This window comes from Austrofundulus limnaeus, unplaced genomic scaffold (genome assembly GCF_001266775.1).
Source record: "Austrofundulus limnaeus strain Quisiro unplaced genomic scaffold, Austrofundulus_limnaeus-1.0 Scaffold169, whole genome shotgun sequence".
NCBI classification, from domain to species: Eukaryota; Metazoa; Chordata; class Actinopteri; order Cyprinodontiformes; family Rivulidae; genus Austrofundulus; species Austrofundulus limnaeus.
The window spans coordinates 211,847-221,440 of record NW_013952571.1 but is presented as its reverse complement, the minus strand read 5'-3'; the positions used below and the strand labels follow the sequence as shown (position 1 = coordinate 221,440).

At 40.5% G+C, this 9,594-nt stretch overlaps 1 protein-coding gene across 5 annotated transcripts in view; it reads right to left on the bottom strand.

Annotated features, from left to right (window-relative positions):
- ank2b (ankyrin 2b, neuronal) overlaps positions 1 to 9,594 on the bottom strand; it is a gene marked incomplete in the record, with an annotated part of 125,750 nt that overhangs the window by 77,419 nt on the left and 38,737 nt on the right. For all 5 annotated transcript variants that reach the window (XM_014017466.1, XM_014017467.1, XM_014017468.1 and 2 more), the window contains 6 exon segments: positions 57 to 155; positions 2,136 to 2,333; positions 3,260 to 3,358; positions 3,664 to 3,762; positions 7,292 to 7,390; positions 7,953 to 7,961. In XM_014017466.1, the coding sequence (XP_013872920.1) occupies positions 57 to 155; positions 2,136 to 2,333; positions 3,260 to 3,358; positions 3,664 to 3,762; positions 7,292 to 7,390; positions 7,953 to 7,961 (603 nt within the window).

Below are 9,594 nucleotides of genomic sequence, written 5' to 3'. Positions count from 1 at the left end.
AAATATCTGAACACTTACATTCTGAAAATACATTTACATAATAGTGTTTAATGCACCTCTGTAATGGCCTCAATAGAGGCTCCATATTTGACCAGCAGTTCCATCACTTTCACTCTGTTCTTCTTACAGGCGATGTGCAGTGGAGTGAAGCCATTCTGTAACAAACATGAATCAAACATTTACAATATCAYGTGATCCTAAACTKCCTGATCACCCATCATTTGTAGGCAATCACTTGAACAAATAATCCATCTGACTTTGATCCAACAGTCAGTTTCAGGTTGTCTGCATGCAAGATTCAGCAGGTGTTCCACAAGGATCTATGCTTAGACCATTACTGCTCACTCTATATAATTGTATTCATACATGCAGATAGTACTGTAACTTACAGGGGTTAGACAATGAAACTGAAACAGCTGGTTTTAGACCATAATATCCCTTTCAGACAGCTCTTGTGTCCACAGTTAATCCTGTTGGATGTGGTTGGACCTTCTTGGTGGTATGCTGACATTACCCTGGATACTGTGGCTCTTGATACATCACAAACACTTGCTGTCTTGGTCACAGATGCACCAGCAAGACGTGCACCAACAATTTGTCCTCTTTTGAACTCTGGTATGTCACCCATAATGTTGTGTGCATTGCAATATTTTGAGCCAAACTGTGCTCTTACCCTRCTAATTGCACCTTAACACTCTGCTCTTACTGGTGCAATGTGCATTTAATGAAGATTGGCCACCAGGCTGGTCCAGTTTAGCCATGAAACCTCCCACTCTAAAATGACAGGTGTTTCAGTTACATTGTCTAACTCCTGTATATACATGGTAACAATATGAATTAAGCAACTGAATAAGTGAAACTCCACAGTTCATGGTTCAAACAGTGATGCCTGGAGATGATGTAAAAGGCTAAACTAAAACTTTTTTTTCTCGTCACACAGTTCCAGAGTAGAACCAGATATTTTAGTGGAAACGCTACAAGTCATATTTTATAAGCTTTCATTTTAAGCTAACTAAAAAGTGGCATGTATTCTTTCATAATTTAGTTTCATAAGAGAAAACCATGAGTAGAAGTAGCTAAAAAGTCCATGTGCTTCCTGATTTTCTTGTAAGTCATTTTATGTTGAACCAGCTGGTTGCAGCCAAGTTAAAACTGACACAGCTTTAATTTTAAGAAACAATCATAAACTTTATTTATTATTTTAATTTATAACTTTTTGAGCTGGGGGAAAATTATTGAAGGGTCAATATTATGTGTTTCTCAAGCATAYATTTAAATTCTGTAACATTATAAAAATAACTATGTCACCTTCAGTTGTTATTAAAATGTTGTTTATATGTTTAAATAGAAAATAAACTTGACTTCTCATCATATCAGTTTCTAAACATCTTGAAATTGGCCTCTGTCTGTTTAAGAACCACCTTCCACTTCTGTCCCACTCATTTCAGCACAGGGCCATGTGGGTGTGTGTGTCTTTCTCAAACAAGCATGAATGAGTCAACGCAAAACTCTGAGCATGTTTTTGATGAGAGGATATCATTATAAGATGATATAAAACTCAAAAAAGTTTATTTTACATGATATTGCCCCTTTAAATATAAAAATACATGTTTTGTACAGATTACAGCACATTTGACTTTACATCTCCCCACAGTCTGTTTGTTTGCTGAAGAACAACTGAAACATAAAACCAGCTCTGTGGGTGTAAATAAATATTAAATTTGATTTAAATATCATTTAATAAATGATTTATCTATTACCAGCATTGAAGTCACTTTGTTGTTTTTATCAGTGTTCAGTTTGTTGGTTTTACTCTGGTTAATGTTATTCTATTATTGGATGTTTATTTGAGATGATTTCTGAGTCAGACATCTGTTGGTTTTCTGTTTAAAGTTTTAGTTTTTATCTAAATGTAGCTATTTTTGGTTAGTGTTTTGATAATTTTACTTTAGAAATACAGATGTATTTTAGCTTTAGCAATCAATTCAGCTTTTAACTACGTAGCCCTTTGGCTACTTCTGGCACATTTACAGTAAGATTTATTAAAGTGCGTTTTATATGTTAAACAGTTTGAAACTTTTAAACTAATGTGTTTGAACCCTGACAGATGTTTTCTTCACATCCTGACAACCTACCAGCGCCCTGGCGTTGGGGTTTGCCCTCTTATCCAGCAAGAGTTTGGTGACTCTGTAGTGACCACAGTGAGCTGCCACATGCAGTGCAGTCAGGTAGTCCAACGTTACATCATCAACAGGAGCCTTGTGCTGCAAAAGGTGTTTGACGCATTCGACGTGGTCACCTTGTGCTGCCATGTGCAGCGGGGACAGACCATTCTGGAAGAGAAGTCCATTTAGATTCAACAGCAGCGAGGATAGAAAGTCCAGAAATATGTTATAGTCTAAATGTGAGGCAGGTTTATGGATCAGGGACACAGTCTGGCTTTGTTCAAACTTTAGCTCAATATTTGTAGCATACACTCAAAGTCATTTTTGTGTTTTCAAAGTTTGCTCATCTGTGGTCGGCCATCTTGAATCAGATTGTGTCCAAAGGTTGAATGCTTGTAGATGTACAACCAATTATTTTCCAAACGTTTCATCAAAATTCAGTCAATGAGATCATTTTGCTACAAGACAATCACAGACACCCAATGTGTTATATCTATCCCTGTGGGGACTTTGCATTAACATCCATTCATTTTCCAGTCATTTCTATAGCCTAACCCTGTCCCAAGACTGGACCTGATGGTGAGCGAGAGTGCGCTTCCTAAGGGATTTACCAACTCTGCGGAGCCATCGAGTGGTGAGAACCTCTGAGTGAATACTCCCATAACCTGACCCTTTACCCTAAACTACATACCTGACCCTAAATTTAGAATAAACTCAGATCAAACCTTGGTCATAAACCTATCTCCCAGCCCAAAATCAGCATTCGTACATGTGGGGACCATGGTATTGGGTCCACACAACGCTGTGTTTTTCTGGAAAATGGTCCCCATTATGTAGCTAAAATTTGTCCACACACACAGGCATAAAGATACCAGTGGTAACTCTGAATTAATGAKTGTAATAGTTTCTGTCTGTTRGGTTTTAATGTAACATTATAACAGATTGTTCAGAAGCTTCTCTTTAACCTACCTTTCTGTATTGTTTATCATTTCCACATTTTGTGAAGTTATTTTATGAAATATTTAGTGATTTGTTAGGATGATCTAAGTCTGTAGTGACCACGTTATCTGAGCACACTTTGACCTTTGACCCACCTTAGTTCTGGCCAGTAAAGGGGCTCCTCGGTCCAGCAGCAGCTCCACAGCCGTCTCATGTCCACTCCGGGCTGCACAGTGAAGTGGGGTCAGACCATCCTACACAGCACATCACACAGGGACATATTACTGCTGCCTAATGGTAGACCAGACCATCAGCTGAGCAGTTTATCAGCTCAGTTCCACTGAAGGTGAAGTTAATAACATGACTCTCCTGCTTCCTGGGTTTTATTCAAGCAACTAGCAGCTAATGATACACAGAGTGAGGCTACATGCATCTGGCTGATGTCAGGCTGCAGTAAATTTACAGCAGGTCACATGATGCTGCGTGTTTCTGTATAAACCTGAGCACAAGAGTCAAGAGTCGGGATAGTCCCTGGAGATCATGTCTTTGTGGTACAAACCCGTGTTTTAGCATCAATCTGAGAGCCTCGATCCAGCAGCAGGCGAACCATGTTGGTGTTGCCTCGTTTAGCCGCCACATGTAGAGGGGTGATGCCGTTCTGCAGACAAGACACAACACACGTAGGTGACATGATCAATGTGTCCGGACTTAATTCAACTGACTTAGAAATGGAGGAGGAAGCAAATGAATTGCATATTTAGAAAGAAAAAAACTGTTTTCAGCTAGCATCTCAGCAGTGACAATAGAGAGACTGTTTTTGTTACAGAGCTCAAAGGTTTGTGATGCTAAATTTAGTCTCTTTGTTCAGGGAAATAAAAATAGCAAATCTGAAAAGATTTACCCATGAAAAGACTGGACCATAAGTCAGAGCAGTAATGACTGATGATTCAGCTGTTTGAGAACTGAAGAGGAGTTTATAAATCTTCACACATCCTCCTTCTGTCCATGTGTTTTAACACACTGACAAATGACAAGTTCTAACAATCAAAACAACAAGAAGGTAACAAAAGATTAAAAGTTTCAGATTTCCAAAAAGTGTTCATATTTGTTTTTACAGATGTCAGGCTTCCAGTGAACTTCTCATAGAAAATTTTCAGAATTTGGAGGTCTTGAAAGAGTTTGAGTTGGTTTCAAATCAAAGAAGAAAAAACATTTCTGCAGCCTTCCACCATACAGATCTGAGTGAAGGACTGCTGCAGAAATGGTCCTTCCGGAAGGTTTTCCTCTCTCCACAGACCATGGAGCTCTACCAGAGTCACCATTAGGGTTGGGCATCAAGGCTCGAGTATTGATTGTAACTGGGACTAATGTTACAATTCTCCCAGAATCGTTCGTACTTTTAAATTTCGATACCTAGTTTCAATACCCAGCCCATCTGAAAGAAGAAGCCGCCCAACACCATCAATGAAAAAACCCAGGTGAGCTGCTGAAAACCAATTTAAATTGGTGATCAGATTCAAATTGTCAAATCAGGTGAAATAATCTGCAGGTGCAGTAAGATAATTGTGCTTGGTTAGCTACCTCATTAAAACCATGTAAACGTTTTTGACCCTGCTTCTAAAAGGAATTGAAATTGGGAATCAATGGGAACCGTGGAATCCAAAAGAGGAACCGGAATCATTCAAATTCAAATGATGCCCAAACCTAGTCACCATCCAGTTCTAAGGTCCTTCTGCTCTGATCTCTCAGCCTGGCCAGGCAGACAGTTCTTAGAAGAGTCCTGGGGTCGGATTTATAAAACTGGCGTACGCACAATTTGAGCCCAGAAACTTGCGTACGCCACTTTTTACGCCAAGGTTGTGATTTATAAAATCCAAACTTGACGTGAAAATGTGCGGTGCCTCACGCCAGCTTTGACCCATGCGTACGCTCATTTTGGAGACGTGAAACTGCGACACAGATGGTGAAGTGAGGAATTAGAGCCACACTGTGTAATGATCACTGTCAGATATTTAATTTACCTTCAGAATCAGACTTAAATAAAAGTTCCCGTGCGCAACTCCATTCATCTGCTTCCTCTTCAGACAACCCCGACCCACAGACCCCTCACTGATAAGAACAGCAGGACAGCAAAAGCTTTGGACACACGCGCAGAGCGTGTATCCAGTCCGTTTTTGTCACGCGCGCGGGGGGGGGGATGCGTGCGTGTGTGTGTGCGTGCGAGCGCGCGCGCGCGGGGCGGGGGTCTTCCGCGGGTAACAGAGCAGGGAGGAGGGGGAGAGGACGAGGAGAAGAGCGGGGGACTTACTCCTAATTTTACCTGACTTATTTAACTTAATTTTTATTCTTTTTATCGTCCTATTGGTTCTGATGGAAAATTAATTTGAAGCTGAGGTTTTTTTATTTTTATTTTTTTATAAAAATCATTAGATTACTATAAAGCAAAATGAGGGAAAATCTGTGTCAATTACAGACATTCTGTTCACGTGAGCAGCTGTCAGTCAGCACCTGTCATCCTCCAGACTCATGACACAGCGTGTCTGAACCAATCACTTTTGTTGGCATTGATCAGCTGACTGATTTAAATACATCTTAACATTCATGAGGTACTTTACATTGACTGTTTATGGTTGAGTGTGGGCGTGTAGAGGGTAGAACCTGAGGCGGGACCTCGTGCGCAAACTCTGGCGTGCGGCTGTGATTTATAAATGAAAGATGCGCAGAAACGTGCGTACGCATGGTTTTATAAATCTGAATTTTTTTTGGCGTACGCCATTTCCGCCTTTTGGCCGTACGTTCACTTTTAGTGTGGTTTCCACGCAATCCTTTATAAATGAGACCCCTGGTGGTTCCAAATATACTCTCTTTATAGATGATTGAGGCCTCTGAGCTCACTGGGATCTTCAAAGCTGCAGAAAGTTTTTAGTRTTTTCCCCCAGATCTGTACCTTGACACAATCCTGTCTGAGAGGTATACAAACAAGTCCCTGGATCCCATGGCTTATTTTGTTCTGTTACTTTTAGCTATAGGATCTTACTATTTAGAGAAACTCCAAGGTAGAAACATCCGAGTATGATCAGCAGACACATGAGGAACCTGAGCTCAGCACCACACGGTGGGACCAGACAAGTATCTGGTGAAGTTGTCAGAGTGTACCAAGCATTTGTCAGGAGTGTTTATTTGATTCAAAGTCTCTTTGCCGTCTGTCTGTTGTTTGCACTGTTTCTTGCCAGGTCCTAGATGTTCAGTGTGGGTTTTTTTTTCATGTTTGTTGGTTTGTTTTTGGTAAGGTTTATATTTCTCCGTGTTTTGAGATATGCTCAGTTCGTCAGATTTTGTAGTGAAGTCTTCAGTTACAGACTAAAAGTGTTGTGTATTTTCCATACAACTACACTACGTAACATAGAGGCACTGCACACATCTTATATACAACTATAATCTTGTTGGGTCCTCTTTGTAACCTCACCATTTGGTTTTGTGTCAACGGACTGGACTGAGCGGCGTGCTACACTTGTCGTAAGTGCTGTTTTGGGGGCTTTACGCTTTTTGGCGAGTTGGGTTTTGATGAATGTTTCTATTTTTGCTTTTGGCTTTAACAGAAAAGGTTGACGGTGTTCATCTTGCAGTCTCTGGTGATCCAGTAATGTCATCCCGTGGTGTGTTYCTTGGGTGTAGTAGAAATCTGCCTCATCTCTTTGTTTATTCAAGAAGTCTTCTAGCACTCTGGATAGCTCTTTCACTGAGCCCATTTGACAAAGGAAACACAGGGCTGCTTGTGACATGTTCAAAAACCCCAGAATGTAACACAGTCACAGAGGGTTTGGCTCATGAACTGGTTGCCATTATCCGGGTCCAGTTTCTGTGTCATCCCATGTACTCAGAAGTGGCATTTGAGTTTTTTTTTATCAGTGAAGCTGATGTTAGTTTTTTAAGTTTATCTACTTCAAACCATCCAGAAACAAAATCCACAAGCATGAGGTAGTGGTGCTCATTCCATACAAATATGTCTGTGGCTGTGATGGACCAGGGGAGTCCTGGAATGTGGTGTAGTTACAGAGCTTRCCCAGCCAGCCAGAACCTATACTTTCCTTCCTCTAAGCCACCAATCATTACACTCCTCAAATGACTTTGTTCTACTTGCTGTGACTGAATGGATCCATACATTTATCACTAGTTTAATTTCTTACCCTTGCTGTGAAATCAACGGCCGCCCCGCGGTTAAGCAGGAGCGTGGCCACGTTGACGTTCCCGTAGTGGGCGGCGATATGCAGAGGAGTGAATCCGCTCTGGAACACGGATGTGAAATAAAAACAAAAAAGACAAAGAGAAGAAGAGAAGTGAAACAGCTGATTGACCTGTAAGTGTTTTTACTTTGACCTGTACCAACTTTCCTCTTCCCAGCATGCAGCAGTCACATCAAGCATCAACAATGAGCTGTCAGCAAACTAACAAAGAAAATACGAAGAAAAAAAAACCTCAGAAGAAAAGAAATCTTTCAAAAAATGTGTAAATTAAAACTTAGCATCCATGTTGAACCTTTAAAGACACACCATTTTCATGCCCATTATAGGTTACACACACAAAAATATCTTGTTTTTATCAGAAGGAATAAACAAACAAACATAACAAAAATAAAAAAAAACAGACGTACAGTGGACACAGATTGTCAATCAGATCCACATGACGATGGACGCACAATATTATAATGTCTACCACACAACCATTAACACTCAGTTTCCCATTAAGCTAGTAACTATGTAAACTGTACGTCAATCAGGAGAAATGAGCAAAATGAAGAAAGTTAGAGTTTCAGAGCAGGTTGGAGGAGTTGTAAAATTCTTGCCTTACCTTTCCATTCTGTAAGTGTTGGTCCGATTTAATGTGAAAAAGTCGTTTACAAATATGTGAAGAATACAGAGACTAACGTGATGGTTTTAAAACTTTACACARTCAAAAGCTTCCAATGGTGCAAAGAAAGGCTACGTGGCTGCAGCATGCCATTCAGTGCAAGACCTTCAGCCAGTACATTACAAACACACATATAAAGATACATATATACTGGAATATATATGCACATAAAGATATACATTAAAGCAGGCAGAACATGCTTCCTGTTTTTTATTAGAATGATTCAAAGAATTAAACAGTCCAGGTTATAGCTTAAAGATTTTTTTAATTAAAAACATGCATTAAATTAAATCTGTAATCATATCAGAGTGAATGACCCGAGCTGCCAAGATAAAAGCAGCAAAACTTTGAAGTTTCTCTGTGGAGGACGACAAAGCACATAAAAAATAGAGCAAAGTAGTCTTTAAGTTTTTTAGTCTTTTTTTATAAGTTTTCCAAGTTTAAAAAGACTAAAATAAGACTTTAAAGTTAAAATTTATTTGTTATGTCTTCACTGTTTGTAAAAAGAGATGAATATATCTAAATACCAATATTAAAGGTCCATCTTTATTCTAAGAACATCAGGAACCATGGTTTCTTCTTTTACCAACACAAGCTGATGCTATGTTTTTCTGCTTCTAGAGCCACAATCTGTAGCTGATAGCAACTAAACAAATAAAAATCATCAACTTTACGAGCAACTACCAAGCGAGAGGCAGAGYGAGGAACCATCCACACAGGTCAAAGATCAGAGAGGAGTTCTAAACAAGATACCAGAACATAAAGTTCCACAGAGCTCCAACAAATTAGGAAATGGAAAGATGTCATCACAGCGGATCAAACCCCACTGCAGGAGAGGAAGACTTTAATCTAAGAAACAACCAGGAGACCAAAGACCCCCCTGATAGATCTAACAGGGTCTGTCTATGAGAGCTCACAGAACTGGAGGTCCAGCTTCCAGCAGGAAAAAAGACCCTAAACCCCTGCTGAAGGACACTCCTCTGGTTTGAAGAGAACATGTTAAAGGTCCTGGACTGGTCCAGTCAAAGTCCAACAGAGAATCTCTGCTTTGATTTAAAGCCTGTTGGACACAAGCAGGACTATCCAACCTGAAGAAGTTGGACTAGTTTGGTCCTGAAGAACGAACAGAAAGTCCAGGTTAGATGGACCTAAAGAGACCTGATAGACCAGGGTTGTGGTGATGGACCTGAAGAGAACTGATGGAGCAGGGTCATGGAGTCCTAATGAACCAGGATCATGGAGACCTGATGGACCAGGGTCAGGGTGACCTGACAGACCAGGACCATAGTGACCTGACGGACCAGGGTTATGGAGACCTGATAGACCAGGACCATGGTGACCTGATGGACCAGGATCATGGTGACCTGACGGACCAGGACCATGGTGACCTGATGGACCAGGGTCATGGTGACCTGATGGACCAGGGTCATGGTGTCCTGATTGACCAGGGTCATAGAGACCTGATGGACCAGGGTCATGGAGAGGTTTGCAGATTGTTGTAATCCACAGTAAACCTTCATGTAAATGCCGTTTTTACAGGATTAGAACAGAAGTCCTTCCTTCCTCTCACACAGTCTGGGTT